A 23,119-nucleotide genomic window follows, 5' to 3' on the forward strand; every position below is an offset into this window, starting at 1 on the left:
ATATATGCTTGTGCAATTTTTCTTGCTACAGTTTCATCTAAAACTATGCCCGAATCTTCCTGCAAGACAGGAAGTAGTAGGTAGTGGATACTCTTCAGATATGAAATTCCTTTGGTCATTATGTAACAGTCCAATATCTTATGCACTTCTGTGAAATGTTTGTGGCATTTAATCGCAGTAAAGCTTAACCTTGTGACCCTATGTGCTCTGGGCATAGAACTACACACTAAATCACAAAAATACTGTCTGAGAAGGCAAATAATGACAAATAGCCTTTCACTTTAAAAGAGTGTTATATGCAGATTCACAAAGAGCTTAAACAAGTTTGTGGGTGAAAAGTATAGGGTCAAAGGTTGGACTGAACCTGGCCACCAATGAGTTAGCCAATAGGACAGCCTCACTTGACTTCCATTATCTCTAGCTGTAGGGTGATAACTTGAAGGAAATCTGTGGTTTAAATGCCTTTGCATAAGTTTAAATTATTGTAGAAAATAAATTCATGGTTCATTACTTTAAAGAGAATTGATGATATGGTATTTTTCATATAAGAATCTCATTAGTGCATTTTATATACGATTTAACACCAGGGTAAACACTTTGAAGTGCTATGCTTCAAGGAAACAAACTTGGGTACTGAAGATGTACCTCAGTAGAAGAGCACATGCCTAGCATGTGCAAGGCCTCAACAATACACACACACAAACACACACGTATGTATGTATATTTATGTATATATGGTACTATGTGTGAGTTCCAACTTATGGCACATTCTACGAAGGTGTTTTGATGACAAATTTAACCCTTTTCTGATAGATTCTGGGGTGGTGAAAGTTAGTCAAAAGCCAACAAGCACCATCTGTAACATATTACTGCTTTGTGAACGTTAGTCAAGTATGATAATAAAGAAAATATTACTTTTATTGCAAACATTTAAGATGTGTTATTTTGTGTCTCTTAAATGGAATACACTTATATTTTGCATCCATTAGTCTGCCTGTATATAATTAAGTTAATAAGTCCTTCAACATAACATGGCATACATAAAATATAAATATTTTGGGATAATTCTCAAATTTAAAAAATGTGATAAGATCTGCACTATATCAGCTTAATCTTACCTCAGCTGGTTGTACAGAGTCCAGAGAGCTCTACTGTGGTCCAAGTAATGCCATAGCAAAGAGGAGATCTGGCTAGCCAGATGTGATAAGCTCACTTCTGGATTATAAGAAAATTTTATATCTGGAAATCTAAACCATTATAACTCAATATTAATTTGCATGTTTGTTTATGTTCTTAACAAGGAGCCAATTATTTGTAGACATTGGAAATAATTTTACTATTTAAAAGTTATCTGAAATAACTAAAGCTTTCATATAATTTATTCATGAGCGTAAGAACACAAATCCATAAAACCAAATGCTATTTCGCAGTGTAGACTTTGCAAGAATTTCTCCAGATAGGCTCTGGTAAGATAGGCTCTAATTCTCGCCGTAGCCCTGCTGTAATCAGGCTGTTCTCTGGAATGTGAAGAACAGTGAACTAGAACTTGGTTGGCTCCAAAGCTGATACTACATTTAAACAGAGCACCAAAACTCTTTGCAGATGCTTTCTTTGAGGGGAACACTTATTCCCAACCTGCATCAGGTGACAATTCCTTCAGACGTGTGGGGAAGAGTGATAAAGATGCTGAGTGTCTCCCAAGATCATCTGGGAAGGTTACCTTGTGGTCTATTCTTCTGAGTCTCTGAAGCATCCAACATTATTGGTATACCAGTAGAACAAGTAGCAATGTGACCAATACAACGGTTAAATATTCCATATAGATCCCCCAATTAAACTCCTTTGCACTCATAACACTCCAAGCTCAGCTGCACGTCTCCCCCAAAGTGGAGCTACCCTATCCTTCCCGTCACTTGGTCTCAAAGAGCAGGAAGCCTGCAAAGGTAGAGAAGCGCTGGTGGTCCCCATGGAGGGCACCGTTGCCCATTCTCAGCCAGACTTCATCCCCTTTGGCCAGTTTGAGCACTGCGTGGTTGCTGGATGTGTCTGACTTCCCCTTTGTTTCATAGCTGGAAAGAAAGAGAGGGATACACTACTTAGTCTTCACCATGCAAACCCAGCTTTTGAGCCCATTCTGTCTCTACCTTCTCCTACGCTTTAGGTAGAGTCGTGTGTTAAGTTCTCTAAGTGGCATGCAAAAGGGAATAGCATAAATCACTTCTAGACCTGTCCAGTAGGATTACTATATAGAAGAGAGTTCCTTATCCCTATCAGACTAGAAACTTATACCCAGCGTTATCTTACCAAACCTCCCTGGACTGTTAGGTGAGGAAAAAGAACAGTTCTACTATCTTTGAATATTTACATATAATCTTTTTTTTACAATGATTTATATTTTTCTTGCCAATCTGGAATTTGGTATTCAAGGAAGGTACTTTCAACCACCAAAATGAAAATGCACTTGCTAACAGCCAGACAGGAGGCAATGTAGAAATAAATTCTGTGAACTGAAAAGATAAAGGCAGGTGTGTGGTGGTTTGAATGGGAATGGCCCCTTTAGGTTTATGTGTCTGAATACCTAGTCCCCAGTTGGTGGACTGTCTAGGAAGGATTAGGGGGTATGGCCTCGTTGGAAGAGGTGTGTCCTTGGGGGGCTGTCTTTGAGGTTTCTAAAGCTCATGGCATGCCCAGTCAGTCTTATATTCTCATATTCATATATATTCTCTCTGTGTTTCTCTGTTTCTCTCTCTCTTTCCTGCCAAAGTGTGGATGAGGATGTTAGCTCTCAGATACTGCTCCAGTGGCCATGTCTACTGCCGTTCTCACCACCATGATCTTCAAGAATTCAGCCTCTGAAGCTGTAAGCAAGCCCCCAGCTAAATACTTTATTTTATAAGTTGCCTTGGTCCTGGTGTCTCTTCACAGCAGTAGAACAATAACTGAGACACCATGTTATGCTTGGGAGATATTTGAAAAAAGAAGGGTAACAGACCTGGTATACAGTCATCACTTTTTTTTTTTAATTTATTTTATTTTATTTTTTTTGGTTTTTCTCTATGGCTTTGGAGCCTGTCCTGGAACTAGCTCTTGTAGACCAGGCTGGTCTCGAACTCACAGAGATCCGCCTGCCTCTGCCTCCCGAGTGCTGGGATTAAAGGCGTGCGCCACCACCGCCCGGCACAGTCATCACTTTAGATAAAGGATTCCAAAGAGGTAAATATTCTTTGCATATTTATGATGTTTCTTTAAAAAGATGAGTTTGGAGAAGAGCAGACATGCTTGAAAGATAAATAGAGTCTAGACAATCAAGGCTCTAACAAGGTTGGAAAAAAACAAACAAATAAAACAAGGTGCTTGTATACCTGAAGAGCCAGGACAAAGCTGATATGTTCCCCATTAGGAACTTACACTCAGAGTCACATGCCACTTGTTTTCTCATGGCAATAGTGACTGCATTTAGAAAAGGGCAAAACAATGAAGAGCCACAAGAGTAACCGGCTGTCTAGAAGGTGTATTGGCTATCATTCACTAACACGTAACTGACTGTGAGCAAACAGAGCAAAGACCTGATGTTCTATAGAAATCCTTGCTGAAGACCCAGCCTGGGTTAGAAAGACTTGGGATATCTGGCTTAGTTATCAGGTTTCCACTGGCAGGAAGTGGAACATGAAATATTTCTAAGACATAATGACTTACCCTTTAGATGTGACCTTGGATAAAAGTAGACAAAGAAGACCCTTCAAAGGGTAGAATCAGAAGCCAAAGAGAAAATCAGCTGAGGACTTTCTTAAGAAAAGCATTGTTCATCTCTGAGTTCTGCATTTGAACTAGTTTAGGCTATTTCCCACGAAGACCAAGCCAGAGAAGTGTGTCCTACAGAAGGAGGAAGAGCTGGGTGGATGTTTGGGAATGAGGAGCCTGAAAAGGGCTGGCTTTTTACCAGAATTCATTGTCTCCTTGTTATGGATTTGATAGAAAATGTCCCGCACCAGCTCATGTGTTTGAACACTTGGTCCCCAGCCAGTAGAATGCTTTTGAAGGTTGTGGAACCCTTGGAAGGTGGAGGCTGGCTGGAGAAAGTAGGTTGTAACAATGCTTTCTTGAGTAGGTGTTTTTGCCACTTGGTATGATTGCTGTGTTCTTCTACAGTCTGGCATCAGTAAGAAAGGGGAAGGATGAGTTAACAGGTAACAGCATTGTTAAGACATTCAGAACACACTGTCTGAGACATGAGAACCCTGAGCTTTCCTTGTTCCTTGTCCACTGAGGTGTGAGGGGCCCTGCCACACCAGGCTTCTGCAGAACTCTCCCATGCTGTCTTTGCTGTGATGAGCTGAGTCCCCTCAATAAACCCTCCTTAAGTTGCTTCTTTAGGTGATGATCACAGAGATGAGAAAACAGTGCACGCCCTCCTACACAAGAACTGTACTCGTTCATGCTGTCCTCGGGTTGGTTAAGTAGAGCTGGGATCAGGGGGATTAAATTCTCTGAATAGAATGATAAACAAATGTGTTCACTGACTGTTCTTTCCTCCTTCTGACTCTGGAAAGAACCATGATCAGTGAGAATTTAGGAGTCAGTTTTATAGATGTCTAAGTTGCTTCATCAGCCAACATCCCTGAAAATAAAAACAAACGCAAAACAGGAAGAACAGCCCCCACCCACACTGCTTTACAATGCTCTCTTCTTCCCTACCTAGCAGCCTACATTCATTCTGGAACCCCTGCCCTGGTTGCTCAAGGTTCTGATATGACAGTGTGTGCTGGATGGCTAACAGCTCTGTTACCAGTTTTAACTCCTCCTTTCCCTTTCTTGCAGATGCCAGACTGTAGAAGAGCACAGAAATCACAAGTGAGGAAAAAATACAGGTGAAAAAAATAAGAGACCAAAAGTGTTTCACTTAATTACGGGGTGGGGGTTGGTGCGTGCTGGCTGTCTGTATGTCCTAGCAGCAGAGCACAATATGGTGCTTTCTAAAGCATTATACCCCAAGGAACTCCAGGGCCAAGGTGATAAGTATCAAGGTAATGCACATCATTGTCTATAAGGACCTATTCTGCCTTCCTCATCAGCAGTGAAGGCTGTGAAGACCACTAATAGTGCCCAGCTTCAGGCAAAGCGGGAGTAGGGAAACAGAAGAAACCATAGGGAAGTGAGGAGTTAAAGAAAGGATCTGAGTGGTGATGGTGAGGAGCGCTGCTGGCCATTTGCCCAAGGTCCCTTTACTTGATAAGTTCATTACTGCTCTTCCCAAACAGGAGTGATAACCTGACCAAATAGAGGAGAACAAACCTGCCATAGTAGGCTCTGTGAATGCCTAAGCTCTTCCTGTGATCAAAGACCGCACGTACCTGTACATGCTGAAGACAGTATTGCCATTGTGCATAAGGTACACGTACACTTCCTCCACGTCCTCGTGCTTCATCATGCTGAAGGTGAAGAAATACACACCTGTAAGGACAAGGATTTACTCATTTACTCATCCGTAGAAGATGAGTCAAGCGATTGCACACATGATTTTGTTGTATTTGTGTATTGTGTAGTTTCATGGTCTGTTCATATGAATATACTTTTGCTTGCTACCTAAAAAGTACTTAGGTTTTTTTTTTGGGGGGGGGGGAAGGGTTCTGTGTAACAGTCTCGGTTGTCATGGAACCCACTTTGTAGACCAGGCTGGCCTCTCTAACTCATTGAGATCAACCTGCCTCTGCCTCCCAAGTGCTGGGATTACACCAACACTGCCTTATACTTTGATTCTTTTTAACTCAATGTGCTTCATGTTTATACTTAGTAAGATTACAAAATAATTAATAAAATTAGTCAAACACGAAATTTAAATGTACAGCTACATTCCCCAAATGTAGCCAAGGCAGTGAAATATTAGAACACAAGTAAATGTTTCCTAGTTCTAAAAAAACGATTTGGGTCATTTCTTTCGTGACCCACTGTAAATCAGTAAAATAATGTTTTAATAAAAATACTCAAGTGCTGTAGGAATTCCTACTGCCAGTAGTGTTTAAGTTACTCGCGCACTTGGGCGTGGCCTCTTTTACTATTTATGCCGATGTAAAGTGCTTCTGGCCTCTTTTCCTGCTGCAGGATTCGGTTGTTGTTCCCTATTCCAGCAGAGGATTGTGATCTGGGAGTCTGCCCCTAAATAAAGAACCCTCTATTATTTTCAATTCTGAGCTAGTGTGGGATTTCTTTTGAGCGTCCGTCTTCATTCAACTTTAACTCTGCCACAACACCTTGTTACTGAAAGTATATTCTTGCTGATTTCCATTTGTTACAATTTTTGATCTACTAGCTATACAAGAGAAAAGTCCAGAAATATCTACAAGAAAAAACTAAAGCAATGGACCAGTCATATTTCTTTTCAAACACCTATTTCTTTCCTATGAGGATATCAGCTATAAGGATCCCTCTGATGTTGAGCCAACTTACAGGGGAAAATTATGCTTTGTTAAATGTTAGGGATGCATATTTGATGGCAATCTGTGATGCCCATTCAGATACCAAGAGATTGGTTCAGAGAGGAAAAGTAAGGACAGATGAAAATTAAAGTTCTTCAAGAAGCAGTTTGTATGTATCTAGTATTTTACATTTTATAGGATATCATTTTATACACACATAATAATTATCAATGCCTGCAGAAAATAAATTTATAATCAAAATGGCAGGAAAGTACCTTAGCCTTTTTTAAAAAATGTACTATAAATAAAAATAGATGCAGAAACACTTGGGCTGGAGAGATGGCTCAGTGGTTAAGAGCACCGACTGTTCTTCCAGAAGTCCTGAGTTCAATTCCCAGCAACCACGTGGTGGCTCACAACCGCCTATATTTGAGATCTGGTGACCTCTTCTGGTCTACAGGCAGGATATAAATAAATAAATAATCTTTAAATAAAAGAAAGAAAGAAACACTTTAGAAAGAGCAGGCTACGAAACCAGATGGTAAATACTGGAACTCTTAGGATTAGAATTGCAGAAACAAGCCTGTATCATACGCACACGGGGCTCTCTCTACAAGAACGTGTGATGACACACTTGTGCCCTGGTTTTCAGGTCTTTGAGCTGTAACTGCAAACATCAACGTTCTCTGGCTTATCAACTTTAAAGGTGGGAAAGATGATCATTAGTTTGAAACCACTGGGAAGGTTAAAAGATAAGCAGTAAGTAAATGATTTAAATTACTATTATTAGAATGGTGTCCAACCAAGGGAGCACAAAAATTTAATTATAGAGTCATTGAACTCAATGGGACCATTGGTCCAAGATACCTAGACTCTTATCTGTGACACTGGTCATGATTTGCAAAAAATTTTTTACATAAAACTTAAAGCCCTCAGAGCAAAAAGATCACAAAACTGACATGGAGTGAAGTGTGATGGAAAGACTGTCTCTGTGGTTGCATGAGTTAGGCCATTCTTACTTTAACAGGGTGAAAGAAGCCAAAACACACATTAAAAGCATATGTGCAAGTTTAACGCAGCCAGCACATTCTTAGAATATTTTTTCCCTGTATATACCATGGAGGGGAACAAGGAAAGAAAACCGAAAAGCAGAAATTGAAAAACTGTCAGATCTATGTAAAACTAGGACACTGGTGGAAATCGATACACTTCAAGTATGTAAAGGTGCTGCCCAACACAGCAGGAAGCTGGACAGGGCTTCTAGGAGCAGCAGATCTCAGCCCTGCCAGGAAAAAAATATTCTCCCTGATGAAGAAAGGCCACTCTCAAGTGTTGAAAGACAGTTCTGGGATCAGGCCTAAGACAGCAGTTTGCTAGGAAAAAACACAGACTGCAAAAATGTTTCTTTAGTAGCCATTACCAGGATTTGCCAGCAATGACAAAATTCCTGAAAATCAGGGAGTTTCAACGTTGCTTCAGAAGTCTTTCTCAGGAAGTATGGGGAGGAATTGCGGCCACATGGGATGAAAACATGGAGAAGCTCTGCTTAAGAACCTTGTGCTGTTGGCATCCCTGGTAGGCCTGCTCTTTCTGCAGGGAAATAGAAGAGCAGTGGACTGGGGGAGGTGGGGGAGGTGGGACTTGGAGGAGTGGAGGTAGGGAAACTGCAGGTGGAATGTATTGTATGAGATCCCTGGCAACAAGGAGAGGCATTGAAATGCCACATGATCAAGGTTGCCTGGGTCCATTCCCAGCAATCTTTAACAAACAGCTGGTCAAGGTGAGCCAGTCATTCAGCCATCAGCTGCCTTTTAAAAGCAGAAAAAAAAAAACCAGCAAAAATTATACAATGGATGATTAGTCTCAAAGGACATGTTGTCATATACCCGATGGATGATATTGCTGAATATGTACACCTCTGGTTGTAAATATACCAATAAAGCAAATGGCGCTGTTCTAAAACAGAATTCAAGAAAATAGCCAGACGAGAAGGAACTAAAAGCTGAGACACTGGGAAAACCTGGTTGTAGTAATTATTTTCCCAATAGTTGTGACCAAATGCCTGACAAGAAGCAATTCAATGGAAGAAAGGATAATATTAAGAAATGTTCTTAATATCCGCAACTGTGATCACAAGGGCAAGACTGGCTCTTCTGGAATCAAGGTATTCTCTTGACTGTGGGTCTCTGCACAGGTCAAAACCATACTGTATACTTCCACCATAGTGACGCAGAGTAAATATTCCCATTCTAAGAGGAAGGAATGGGAGCAAAACCAAAACTTACAGTCTGGGATCTGGGGTCTGTGGCAGAATTATTTGGCTCTGAAGGACTTTGTCTGGCCTACCCATCCAAGTCAGCTACCTGTAGCATATATAGCTTCTCTCTCAGGGCAGATCCACTCTATGACTGCAGATTGCCTCCCTGGAAAATCCCAACTTTCCTTCAAAGTCGAGCATCTCCAGCATTCTAGGGTCCCCGCTGTACCTTGACTTCTTCACCTTCATAGCTTCATGAAGCAGCCTCATAAGACCTCTTTGCAGGGGCTCTGACCCTGCACCCATCAGATGGCCCCAGAGGCTCTCTGAACCCTTGGTACCAGACTGCAAAAGACTCCACAACCCCGTGCATCTTACATCATTAATGTCTCCAAAATCAATACCATGAGAATGATGCTGCCAACTTCTAATGCCAGCTCAAAATGTAGTCTGGCCCACCTTGCACCAAAGCTTCAAAAGCCTCTATGTGCCTGCCCCACCCTGGAAAAACACTTCCCTGGGTGGCCTTTAACCTCCCTGTATACTCTGCATTCCTGTGAGCTCTCTGGCTTCCAAGTTGCCATCAGAAGCTTCCACTAAAATCGGCTCGCAGCATCCTAGGACTTTTCTAGTCTGAAGTTCCAAACACTTCCACATTCCTCCTGCAAACCAACTCCAAGTATTTGAGAACCACATGGTCAGGCAGACGACAACAATGGCCCTACTGTCCCATACCGGTTTTCTGTATCACTTTTCTCATTGCTCTGACCTACTGCTTGTAAAGAATCAAGTTAAAGGAGGAGGATTTACTTTGTCTTGCAAGTTAGGAAAGGACACTGTCCATTACTGCTGGGGAAGCTTGGCATCAGCAGTGTGACGCAGAGATCCCATTACCACTGAAGTCAGGAAGCATGCATCACAGATAAGTGAAGCCAGACTAAAGGCTCAAGACCTGTCTTCAGTGACCCTCTTCCTTCATCAAGACCCGTCTTCTAAAGGTCCCACCACCTTCCAAAACAGGGTCACCAGTGGGGGCCAAGTGCTCAAACATACAAGCCTATGGTGGACATTTCACATTCAAACCACAACACTATTGAATTCTGAATAAATTCCAAAATCAGTGGCAGTGTTGTGCCCAGTGGATTTCTTCATTTTGGTAATCAGATTTTAGTTCTAGTAAATGCAAACTTTAGAGGAAACACACTAAAGTGAGCACAAAATTTAACAATATTTTTGTAACTCTTCTGTCAGTCTAAATCACTTTAAAGTTAAAAAAATATTAAAACAATAGAGCTTTGTGTTTAGTTTTTAGTTGGCCAACTGTCCAGACATTTCAAAGATTTTGTTGATGGCATTATAGATAAATGACTGTTCCCCTATCCTAGTAAGAGGAAGAGATGGCTACAAGACTTACAACCTTGCAGAGCTGGTCAAACTCATAAAGAAGTCCTTCTGTCTATGTGTTGCTTTTATTAGTTAATGAAGAAGCTGCTTTCAGCCAATGGCTTAACAAAGTAAAGCCAGGCTGAAAGAGATATAGAGAGAGAGTAGGCAAAGTCAGGGAGAAGTCATGTAGCCACCAGAGAAGAAAAACACAAGCCATAAACTGGAAACTTTGCCAGTAGGCCACGACCTCGTGGTGATGCACAGATTAATGGAGATAGGTTAGTTTAGGATGTAAGAGCTACTTAGAAATATGCTTAAGTGATTGGCTATGCAGTGTTTTAATTAATACAGTTTTGTGTAATTATTCCGGGTCTGAGCAGCCGGGAACGAGCGAACAGCCTCAGCCTGCAAGAGTTTGTCTTTGCTTCCGTGATTCTGTTTCTGGTAGTTGAGCCTACAGATATACCTGTATGCATCAATTATAAATTGGCATAGGAAAACTACTGATAGCAGGCTTATTTTAATAACAAAATGTGGAAACAGCCCAAAGGGCCAATAACAAGGAAATCAGTAGGTACATTTTCATATGTTGTTTATAAAAAAGAGTCATTACATGGAAATATTTTTAAACATTATGCTAAGTCTTTCTTTAAAAACACAAACTATATTCAAAATATAGACTAGCTAACTTTTATATAAGATTAAATATGTTTTCTTAACTTCAATTGTATTTTTACTCAATTTTCAGTATTAAAAATAGAACAGGTATATCTTGGGGGCAATGACAAAGAAACACAGTTATCACACAGTGAAACTGTGAGAATAATGTTCCAGGGACTCTGAATATTGGAGGTGTCTGTACCACCTCAGGGACATCAGACCACTCCGGTTCTTCCCTCCTTCCATTCCTTCCTTCTCTGTTCTCAGCAATCCTCCTTCCCACCTCCCCTTCCAGCTTCCCTCTCTCCCTTCCTTCTCTGTTCTCAGCAATCCTCCTCTCCTTCCATCTTCCCTTCCTCTCTCTGCCTTTCATCCATTTCCTTTTCCTTCCCGTGTGTCTTCTTCTTCCTTCCTTCTTTTCCTTCCAACCTTTCCTTTCCCTTCCATCTTCCCATCATTTCTTCTTTCTCTTCCTCCTCCCTCCTCCCTCTTTCCTTAATGGCTTCATCCATGGATGTGTAAATCTCACCTGATACAGGAGCCCCAAATCTACCAGTCATAACATCAAAGAAGTTTCCGATGTTGGTCTCAACACTGCTGAAGATGATGCCACTGTTCTGATTGCTGAAGTGAGTTGCTAGAGAAGCCATGAATGCGATCTAAGGAGAAAGCTGGTAGTCAATGCAAATTTGTCTTAAAGAAAAACATCCTTGTACAGGTAATTTTCTTGCAGTGTTATTTGTAATGGAAAGCTTGAATACAATAAGTACCAAACAATAAACAAAGAAGTAAATAAATGATAATAATTTAATGTATTTTATTCCATATAGATATAGTCTACATTAACAATTCTGAATGTATTTCAAAAACTACTAGTCCTTTAAACATTAAGATTCTGTTATCAAGTAAAACTGGAAAATTTTGGATAAATTCTCAGGCTGTAGTATTAGATGCATATTTGTATATTAAATGATGAGAGAAACTTACAATTGAACAACTTCTTACTTTTGTTAACCCTAGGGAATTGTCTTTAAATGCATTAATTAAAAAGACAAAACAAGATTATTTTGACTTAATATCAGACTTCATTAAGTGTTCTATTTAAGTGGAGCTGTTCTGTAGTCAAACTGAAAAAAAAATCTTCAAGAATATCTATAAGTTGATAGCAAGGTGGTTGAGCAGGTAAAGGTACTTACTGTTGGGTTCAGAGACCTGAGTTTGATCCCCAGGACCTACACTGTGGGCAAAGAGAACCAACTCCCCAAAAGTTGTCCTGTCCTATTTATTTTACAATGAAAGGGTGTTGTATGAATTACCTTTAACAGGCAAAAGAGAGGTTTGCAGTTATCCAAAACATAGCAAAAGTGGTTAAAGAAAATCAGAAATCTATTTGACTATTGGAAAAGCAAATTTTCTGAGCATAATTCTGCATAAAATAAATATCAAGCAAATTGAGGCCAGAGAATTGGTTATTGTGAGCAGCCCCACCTGTAACTTAAGACTAATCCCTTATGTTTAGGAAACCTTGAGGGCCTCAGCTTAATTCATGGAAGCTGAGTAGTGACAGTTACTCTGAGAAACCGGTTCCATGATCCAACCACGAGATCCTATGGATTGGGGAATAATCTGTCTCTTTGGGTCCTGTCTTAGGGTTTCTACTGCTATGAAGAGACGCCATGACCATGGAAACTCTTATAAAGGAAAATATTTGATTAGGGCGGCTAACAGTTTCAGAGGTTCGGTCCATTATCATCCTGGCAGGATGCTGACAGACATGGTCCTGGCTACATCATGATCAGAAGGCAACAGGAAGTGGACTGTTGCACAGGGCTTGGCTCAGGCATATATGAGTTCACCCCACAGTGACACACTTCCTCCCACAAGGCCATACCTACTCCAACAAAGCCACACTTTCTAATAGTGCCACACCCTGTGAGCTTATGGGTGCTAGTTACATTCAAACTACCACAGGTCTGAAGATACATGATTGAGTATCAGCTTCATTCTGAACCTCAAATATCCATGTCCCTTAAGTTGAGAATGAGGCACCATTATTGCTCTTTTATGGATACTGCCGTTGTTACTGCTATTAGTGTTCTAAACTAGAATTTAAATAATTAAAAAAGCATTAAGACAACTGTCTCTATCAAGAAATGATTTCACTTGATAACACTGTTGGAGGAGATTTGAAAGTCAATTACAATCCCTTAAAAATAAGCAGAGGTAAGAATAATAAATTCTTTAACATGTAATGGATGTTAATTCCCCTTCTTCATAAGTTTTTGTAATTTTTTAATTTTAAAATTTTAAAATTAAAATATGAATTTAAAACTTCCCACTTCCCTTTAAAATTCATGGCATCTTTTCTATTATTTTATTATTTTTGTTTGTTTGTTTGTTTGATTTTTGAGACAAGGTTTCTCTATGTAACAGTTCTAGCTTTTCTGGAACTCAGCTTTGTAATGAGTTGGCTTTGAACTCACAGATATCAGCCTGATTTTTCCTTCTAAGTTCTGGGATTAGAGATGTACACCACCAAGCCCAGCCTGTGGCCTCTTTGTAAAAAATTAGTATTGTTATATATATATATAAATGCACAAAAACATAGATATAACCTCCTGAGTCCATTTAGTGTTGCACATATATGCATATATGTGTGCATATATAAATATAAACACACACACATTTTCAGGACTGAATACTTGGTGTTGAGTAACCATTAGGAGACTCATCCCTGAAGAAAACTAAACTGCCCTCTCTCAGTGCTTAATTGCCTGTATCTTTTTGTTTAGAAATGGGGCCTAAGAGATTCCTTCCATCCATGTTAGCATGTCTGTTGATAATGTCATTGTTCAGAGAGCCATGTGGTTGACGTTTCATGAATGTATGATTCCTGTTATTGCTAGGAGACACAATCTCACAGCTGACTTCCTGTTCCTCCAGCTCTAATGATGTCGTTCTGCCTCCTCTGCTTTGATGTTCCCTGAGGCTCAGCTGTGGGGTTGGGTTGTAGATGTATCAACTACTGCTGGCCACCTCACAATCTCTCTGCATTTTGAGCAGTTGTTTCCACAAACTTAAGTCTTCCATGAATGTGTGAAAGCGTCATCCCAAATGAGCATATTTGTAACAGTTGGGAAAACAGATGACATTTAGTGGTTGCTCAGATGTCCCCATTACAATACCTGTCCCATGAAAAGACCATCTCTCAATTCTTTTTTGCTAGTTTTCATACATCTCTAGACCATAATAGAAATTACCTTAGCCTAGCTAGATGGCCTCCCAGCCCACTCATTAATTTATATTGACATGTGAATCCCATCATACTGAAAGTATTAAACAGAATTAAGAAGTTGCCGCCAAGCCCCTCAAAAGTCAGTTCTGGTAACACAAAGGACATCTTATTTTAGAGAATGGTGCAGTGTACCCAAGAGTAAACAGCATGACTGCTGCCCAAATGAGCAGCAATTTCCTCTCTTGCAAACAAGAACGGCTTTGTATACCTGTTCTCAGAAAGTCTCTCTTGTTCCAGAATTTTCTCTCAAATACTTAATTCTAACCACAAATTGCTCTTTGAGGAAGACAAATTAGCCAGACACAACCTGAACAACAACAACAACAAAAAATCCTTTTTTAAATATTAACAAAAACTAACATAGAGTTAATCATTTTTCTTGGTGACCTAACTTCAATATTTACAAATTTTAGATGTTGCAATAAGAATTATAAAGATGAGTTCAAAGAGAGCTAAAGAATGCATCCAACTATAAAGGGGTTATGGCCCTATAAACAGATTTTAAAACTTCATGTAGAGATGAACATAGCCTGACCTACCAAATTGAATAACTCAAAAAGTAAAATGTCCCTATTGAAAAGAAGACTCTGATGTGAAACGTTTATATAAAATTGAACTATAAAATCTAATTTAACAGAATGTTTATATACAAATATGAAATTTAACTACATAATGTGGCAAATTAGCAAATAAAATATAACTAGATGCTTAGCCATTCCATTTGTATGTTTAAATGTTTTAGTGCAACTTGGTTATAGCCCTCTTATTTAACCCATTGTCTCATCTGGAAAATAGGATATGCGTTTATATTTATGGCTGTTTGGTCCTATGAGGGAGCTGGATCTCACACTTGATAAATACCCTTTCTTAAAGCCGTATTTGAGAACAGGCCTGCCATGTAGCTGAGCAAATTGAAACTGAGATTTTTTTCAGGATGACTGACGATTTGTTTACTAGAGCCATTTGGTCCCTGGTTCCGAATATGCACGCAGCGTTGGAAGTCACCTGGGGATGTGCGGAGGGCGGCTTACCTGCAGTTCTGGTGGCACTCCTGGGTAGCCCTTCTCTCCTTTGGGGCCATGCTGCCCCCGTTCCCCCCGAGGCCCCAGGTCTCCTTTGTCTCCTTTCTCGCCTTTAGCCCCTTCGTGGCCAGTGGCTCCATTATTTCCATTGTTTCCATGGTTTCCTTTAAAAGTCAGAGATCATATGAGAAAACTGATTCACTCCGACCACCATGTGCTTTTAGACAAACACAGTTTCTTCCTTCAGAACTAGTCAAACTCAGTTGTAAAGGGAGACCACTAAAGAACCCTGACCACAGCCCTTTAAAGGGCACCAGACGAGTGCTCTTGTACTGGGCTCTGGGATGCCATTAGAGACCTAGACCACAAAGCATGCTCTTCTACAAGCAAGGATTGAGTGGAAGACTGTGTAAAGACCATCACATTGCCATTGGAAACAGTGAAGATTAACAAACACAATACCCACCAGTGTTCGAACGACTCAATTTTAGTAATGGTGCATTTTATTACATTACATATTTATAAAAATATTTTAAATGATCAATGTTACAATAAACAAAAGTGATTATTTTAGTTAAGGTTGTAACAAGTAGGGATGGCATGGTACTATTTCAGTTTGAATCATTATATATTTATATATTATAATGCATAGATAAAAACTAATTCTAGTTATTATCCACAGTTATTTTAGTTTTACATGAATAGATGAAACAAGGGTGATTTTTGTGTTGTTCTATATGTTTTTCCATCTCCTTCAAGTCTTATACAAAAGCAATTTTATAATTGGGAGGAAAAACTCATATAATAGCATAATAATTTTTCCAATCAAGAGTCAGGCAGTAAATCCAAAGGTTCACTCTGCTGCTCAGACCAGTTCTGCACCTATTTCTTATTGTCATGTTTGCTGACCTTCCGTCTCTTTTGTGTTATACTTTGTGTGTTATCTTTGTCATGCAGTAAATCAGGCTTGCAATGCTCTCAGATTAATGAACTTTGTTGGACCCCAGTGTTCTGTCTCAAAGGTGTTTCCCATGGGAAACCTTTAACCAAAGCCAACTTGTCCTGTCACTTGAGAGGAGATCAAAGAGCCTTGCTTCACATCACTGACCCTGTGAATGAATGGCTTTGGTTGACAATGACAGAGGCTTAAGTATAGGACAGGGTATGGGGGTGGGGGGGAATTGTTAGGTTTTTTTTTTCTTTCATTATAAGTTTGGTTTCACATGAGAGGTACAAGGAGTTAATCCAGTTTTGATAAGTATAAACATCAGTGGGGGAAAGTCAGAGAACACAAGTAAATTTCTTGTAGAAGGAACTCCTCTGGGGTGGGGCAAGGATAAAGGTCTGTCCTTTGCTCACTCTGTTCACCATGGTAACGCTCTAACAGAATGACCCGAGCTTAATCAGCTGGAACAATACAACACAAGTTAACCATGGATCTAGAGCAGTGGCTCTCAACTTGTGGGCCGTGACCCCTCTGTGGGTTGAACAGCCCTTCCACAGGGGTCACCTAAGATATCAAATATTTACATTGCAATTCATAAAAGTAGCAAAATTAGTTATGACGTAGCAATGAAAATAGTTTGATGGCTGGGGTATTTACAGCATGAGGAACTGTATTAAAGGGTCACAGTATTAAGAAGGCTGAGAACCACTGTTCTAAGTGGTCTGATGAGCTCAAGAGCATTTCCTTTGTTGTTGCTGCTTCTAGAGCCAAAAACATACTCATGAGTCCAAGTGAGGCTTGGAAATCAACTAGAAACAACAAGGATCTGAAAAAAAAAAAAAAAAAAAAAAAAAAAAAAAAAAAAAAAAAAAAAAAAAGCCTAAACTGACACAGAAAGTCATACCCCTCAGAGAATGTTAGAGCAAAATCCAGCAAGCTTTCCTTTCTACCTTTTCTACCGGCCTCCATTTGGTATGTTTTAAGAAAGTTATGGCATGTTGTACAAAGTACACTATGGCAGAAATACTGACCGCTGGGGTTTAGATAAATGGCTGCCCAAAGCCCATGTGTTCAAGGGTGTGGTCTAGGTGGAGGTTAGAGGTCACTGAGGACATGTGGCTTGAAGGAGGTTATAGGGACACAGTCCTTTATGCTCCCTCACTTATGATGTGAGTGCCTTTGCTCCCCACAACTCCCATTTACTACAAAGTAGTCTCAGCCAGCCATGGGAGAAGCCTCCAGAATCATGAGCAAAATAAACTCCTTCTCTACGTAAGTGGATTAGCTCAGGAATTGGCAACAGTAATGGAAGGTGACTGGTACCTAGGTGCTAAGGTGGGTGTCAGTGCTAAGGTGGGTGTCGGTGCCAAGGTGGGTATGGGTTCTAAGCTGGGTCCTGGTGCTAAGGTGAGTCTTGGTTCTCAGTAAGTGGCTCTGTCCATGGGCTGGTGATAAACCTTCTCTCTTTTGAGTCTCAGCTTGCATGCCTGAAGCCTCTTGGATTCTGGAAGTAGTGTGGAGAATAAACACCACAGGGCAGTGTTCCACTTGACCTGACCTAATGAACCCAGCTCCTTGCCAGTTCTTTATCTTTGCCATTCCCATGCATACCCAGTATGTCAACCCAAAGGGTTTGCGTTTGCTCTTGGCTTCTGTTTCTAATACTGTCATTGAAATTGCTGTTCAAACTGTGGGTCCTTACCTGGAATGCCAGGAGGGCCTGGAGGCCCAGGGGGGCCTTGGTAACCACGGAATCCATAATCTCCATGACAACACTTGCTGCAGTCTGGGGGCAGTCCTCCGGTTTGTGGAGACTTGAAAACAATGGGAAAAGAAACTTCAGGTAAAGATATTTGCAAGCACTTAAGAGCTTTTTAACTTCCTCTGGCCTTCACCCTTAGATAAATTTCACTTCGTTCAACTCAGGGTCACATCAGAATAGATGGTGTGGGACATGGGGAATATCTGTGACCTGGGGGCTAGGGAGTGGGTAAGGTGAATGGGTGATCAGAGGTTAAGGATACAGGGATTCCACGGAGATGTGCCGTGCGGTGGTGTGAGGGCAGGGTTGTGCAGTGAACAGGGGTGGTCTTGGACAAGCCCATGACAGCAAAGGCAGAATCTTGTTCCCAAGAGGAAGAGGCCATGGAAGCCCCTTCTCCCTCGATACCCAGAAGTCTCAGGTACAATTAGACTATGGTAAGCCTCAAAGCAAGCGAGCAACAACTTCCAAGGTAGCTACTAAACACCACACTCCTGACATTGGCTTAGAGGTCTTAGGACCTCTGCGACTCCACCTTCCCAAACCTCTAAAGCACACAAACTGCTGAGGAAACAAAATATTCCTTAGTCTGTACATTAGCTTATTTATTTTTAGATTGAAAAGTAGAAATATAGTTATCATATACAACAGCTGTTCTGAGACACGCATGTATGCCCTTGCTGAGTGACCAGATCATATGCATTACCTCGCTGGCTTTCCTCTGATGGGTCCGTTCAAACCCTTCTTCTTGGCAGTTTTCAGGAGTTCAATACACTGCTGCTAACTGCGCTCATCCAATTGATTCTTATTATGTACACCTGGAGCAACTCTAACTTCATTATAAGTATTTAATATTTTATACATTCCTCTTCTAAATTTAAAGTGATTATCTCACTATGCAAACTAATATTTAGTAAGCACAAATGGACACTATATGCTCAACTGTGACTCCCATACAAGAAGAATATAAAAAAATATAGGAATAAAAAATTCTTATTTATACAAAGATAAAATTCTAAAGTGTACTCTTGCTGTGAAGGAACCAAGGACCTAGTCGACTGACTGGCTGGAGAGTCAGAACGTGTAAAATCTGGATTCTCATCTGCACTGGCAACCTGCCTTTTAATTGTGTCATGCAAAATACTTGTGGAAACCTTCCTAGATACCATTTACAATTCAACAGTTTTGAAAACAGCACGTTGTTGCTAAGGGATTCATTGTGAAAAAAAAAAAAAGGATCCGAAATGCGTGGATAGAACAGAGGACAAAGATGGGGCACAAGGCAGGGAAAGAAGAGGAGGGAGGAATTTACCATTCCGCTTTTCTTTGCCACTAGATGTCCTCCAAGGAGAAAACTGGGTGAAGAAGGCCTCACATCACCACACAACTACACCTTCCTTTGATTGGTTGGTCTTAGAGACTTGGTCATTGTCCTCCCTTTCCCTGAAGTTTTCCATTAAACCATTAAGGAAGTAGCATGCCCTGGACCAAGTCTCTGTTGCCACAGCTCAGAACCCAGTGTTGAGGAATCAAGAGCTAAATGCTGGAGATAACTCTTAGTCTTAAGTCTCCCAAGCCTAACCGCAGACAAGTATAAATTCATATTGGCTAAGGAAAAAAAATCAACTAATACACTCTCGTGTGTGAGCTAACTCTGGTTAGAGATGAAGACACTTGGTATCAAACTCCACAGGCAACCCCACCTACCACACATCTGAGAAGTGTGTTCGTCATCTCCTGGGATGCTTTGTTAATGTGAAATGCAGCTTCTAAACCCCAGGACCCAGAGTTTGGCCAATGATAGGTTTCATGGATAGAGGGGTGGGGGGGTGGCGTTGTAAGAACAGAATGGAAACTCTGAGATGCTTAGGACTGTTAGAGTAATCACTGCACTGGACCAGGCTCCCTGCTCAGTTCTGTGTGGCCTTCGAAAGTTACCATTCCCAGACATCAATCTGAGTTGGCCCTGAATTTCTTTTCTAGTGCTAAGATGCAAGCCAGGATACTATTGTGTTTAACTTTTGATAATAATTTTGAAAGACCTTTAATTTTTTGATTTTTTTAACAATTTTATTACATGTATTTCTTTCTTTTTTTTTTTTTTTTTTTTTTTTGGTTTTTCGAGACAGGGTTTCTCTGTGGTTTTGGAGCCATGTATTTCTTTCTTATATGCATAGGACACATGATGTGACACGCATGTGGCTGTTAGAGGACAAAAGTGTGGATCCTGGGGAATCAAGTTTATGTCGTCAGGCTTGCCAACAAGCACCTCTGCCTGCAGAGTCAGCTCACATACAAGAGAGTCCTGGCTCCTCTCCCATTTGTAAATGTCTAGTATCTGAATACAGGGAGGTGGTGTTTCTTAGTATCCCAGCTAACAAGGATGAGTGGTGCGCATGCGAGCTCTCTGGAGTAACGCCAGGAGCACAGAGCTGCCACCAGTGCAACAGGCAGGCTCCTGGTTCTCCTAGTTGGATGCCTCCCAGAAACACGCCTACGATGCTTCATCACGTGCTCTTCCATCTGGCCTTGTCTTTCAAGGTCTAGTTCAGAGGAACAATGATAGTGCAGCAAGGAGAGAGGCAGGGAGAGAAGAGACAGAGAGAGAGAGGATATGCTTGCTGTACATATTTGTTAGTGTAAGTGTGTGCTCATGGGTGGGCATGGTGGGGACCAGAGATGAGTGTGAACATTCTTCCTCACCATCCTTTTACAAGACAGAATCACTGAACATGGCTGCTCATGTCCTCAGTGTGGCACAGGTCTCTGTCTAGTACTCCTTACACCTCTGCTTTGAACAGCCATCTGTTCATTTCTTCTCTTTACTATTTTGTAAGGCCCAGTGACCAACACTATTCCTTTTCCCAAGTTTTCTTTGTGCATTGACCTTGTTTACCACACAGAATTTAATCAAACATAATTGATAAGTTAACAAAAAGACTGGTTGAATATGAGTAATGAAACCCATTCCTTTAGAGCTAATATTAAAACTTAATAAAAATTCAAAAGAAATAAAAAGGTTGAAAAATGAGTGAGTGAATACATGCATGAATGAATGAATGAATGAATGAATGAATGAACAAATAAATACTGACAAAATTTTGTTCCTAATAGAGCACTTTAGAGTGGGTGGAGATAGAGGCTGGCTTGGGTGTGTTTATGGTCTCAGTTTCCATCCTATAGCATGGAAGAAGTCAAAGCTGGGAAATGCTTGTGGAGGAATTGATGGGGGAAAGGAGAATAGCATAAAGAAGAGGATGGGGGATGTAAGGAGAGAGGGAAGAGCGTCACATGATCCTAAATTTGGTATTCACTTGTAAAGAAATGGCACCGAAAACTTCCGGGATGTTACTGGCTCTGAATCTTCTGGGCAGCTCCACAGGGTCTTTATCTGAGGATGCTTCCGGAATGCAGGGCTAGAAAACTAGAATGTGGAGGGGAGCAAAACTATAGTTGGTGTTGGTTATCGGGAAATAACCTAAGACAACCTATAGCGCCCCATTGAACACCTAGGAAACACACTATCCATCAAGATGGAAAGCCAGATCGGGGATAGGACACAAAGTAAATGAAGGTAAAAAAGTTAGATGAAGATCACTGAAGCAAATGTCTTTAAATAGAAGTCTCTGAAAGAGTCATTCTGTTCATATACACACACACACACACACACATACACACACACGCGCACACACACCCTTGACAAAACCCCACAGGGCGACTAAGAAACTGCACCGTGTGGTCCAGTTACATGTCTCAGGCTTATTCCAGTTCAGCTGCTGAGTCTGTGTGGGATCCTAGGCTGACCACAGAATCGGATAATCAACCAAGACTTCTCAGTCTGGGCTGGGGGTTGGATTGCAGCCACTAGAAAAGAAGTTCCAGGGTCTCTACAAAGTATCCAGTCCCTGGTTCCTGTGCTCATATGTCCTGCTTCAAAGATCGTGTAGTCCAGGTGCCCTTCTCTCCACTCCATCTAACTTTAGCATTTTGTGTGTTAGATTCTAAGTACAAATAAGTTTCTTCCCGTTTTTGCTGCTTTTGATTAAATTGAAGTTTGCAATTTACTACATCAGAAACCTTTACTCATTCCTATGTTACCTAAACGACTTAAAGAAATGTCCTCAGATGCTGGGTTTTTATCCCAAGAAATCAATCAAGTTCTGTCATTAGGAGACTGAGTAATTCAATACCTTGTAATTTAAACATGTAATCTTTTTTGTTATTTATTTCTTTTTCTTTTAATGAGCTAATCTGTTTATTTTTTTAAAAAAAATTGTTTAAACAAGAAGGCTTAGCAACCTAGACTGCTACAAAACAAATAAACAAAATTAGAGGGAAAACATTACAGAAAATCCCCAAATCAAAGTAAAGCAATCTAAACTGGCTTTTGGCAGAGGCAAAGGGCAGCTTCTCCCTGCTGGGGAGGATTAAAAATAATCCATTTACTTTTGGGATCAGCAAAATAATTATCTACAGCAATGCATCTATCCACATGGGTCAGCCCTTCTTTCTGCATCAACAGAGCAATAAAATAACAATAATAATGAGGTCCCAACACAAAAGGAAGCTGACTCCTCCTAGTCCCTGTTCTCACCCAGCACATTATGCCAGCAACTAGGAGTCCCTGTTAGATCCCAGAACACCCCACAGACACCCATAAGCATCTCAGCAAACTGCTCACAAGCGCTGACCCTAAGAATCATAGTTAAAACAACAGCAGCATAGTTATTTACGTCTGCAAAGAAATCCTTAGAAGAGAATTCCGAGTACCTGGCCCCAGAATGGGTTGATCTGGGCTAGGTCCTCTACCTCAGGGTGCGGAAGCTCATCTGGTCTCAGGGGTTTTAGGTCTGTAGAAGTGTTATTATCCACAGTCCCAGTTTTAGGATGGCTCCGCTCTCTCACTTTGTCCCTCCTGGAGCCGCTACGGCCAGTCTGCTGGTGGCTCTGCACTATCCTGGCCACCGCCTTATTAGCTCTTCCGCTCACCTCCATGTATTCATCTTGACACAGGCAAAATGGGAGGGAAAGCAAAGCCAGCAGGTGCCACCAGACAATCTGCCTCCCGAGCATGGCTCACAACAGAGTCACGGAGTCTTCCTGGGCAGCTGGTGGGGGCTGTAGGTGCCGTGGTCGCCTCAGGCAAATGCCAGGTCTGGAGATGAGAGCTGCAGCCTGCTGGGTGGTTTTATACTTTCGGTGTGTAATAAATAAGGCTGCAGTCATGCCAGAGTGACGGCGGCCCTCCCCCCAGACAGAACAGCCCCCATTCATCACATTCCTGCACCACAGGCAAGACAGTGTGTGCGCGCGGCGTCCAGTTGGTGGGGTTCATAAATGTCACACCTTGGCATGTTGTTTTGTGTAAGAGCGAAGAA

General features: G+C 41.0%; 1 protein-coding gene and 1 long non-coding RNA gene across 3 annotated transcripts; one reads left to right on the forward strand and one right to left on the reverse strand.

Annotated features, from left to right (window-relative positions):
* Nucleotides 1-589: 589 nt before the first annotated feature.
* Nucleotides 590-22,883, reverse strand: C1qtnf3 (C1q and TNF related 3). 2 transcript variants are annotated; one of them, XM_057789821.1, is made up of 6 exons: nucleotides 22,731-22,883; nucleotides 17,682-17,793; nucleotides 15,043-15,197; nucleotides 11,246-11,375; nucleotides 5,352-5,451; nucleotides 590-2,069 (listed from the first exon to the last, which is right to left on the reverse strand). In XM_057789821.1, the coding sequence occupies exons 1-6, from the start codon at nucleotides 22,812-22,814 to the stop codon at nucleotides 1,910-1,912; spliced, it is 741 nt and encodes a 246-aa protein (XP_057645804.1). In that variant the 5' UTR covers nucleotides 22,815-22,883; the 3' UTR covers nucleotides 590-1,909. The 2 variants fall into 2 exon arrangements, with proteins under 2 accessions (XP_057645804.1, XP_057645803.1); XM_057789820.1 differs by having other exon boundaries at nucleotides 22,512-22,883.
* LOC130887396 (uncharacterized) lies at nucleotides 2,771-5,561 on the forward strand. The gene is made up of 3 exons (XR_009058373.1): nucleotides 2,771-2,860; nucleotides 4,819-4,868; nucleotides 5,259-5,561. It is a non-coding gene; the product is annotated as an uncharacterized LOC130887396 (long non-coding RNA).
* Nucleotides 22,884-23,119: the final 236 nt, after the last annotated feature.

The sequence above is a fragment of the Chionomys nivalis genome, chromosome 15 (genome assembly GCF_950005125.1).
Source record: "Chionomys nivalis chromosome 15, mChiNiv1.1, whole genome shotgun sequence".
Lineage (NCBI taxonomy): Eukaryota > Metazoa > Chordata > Mammalia > Rodentia > Cricetidae > Chionomys > Chionomys nivalis.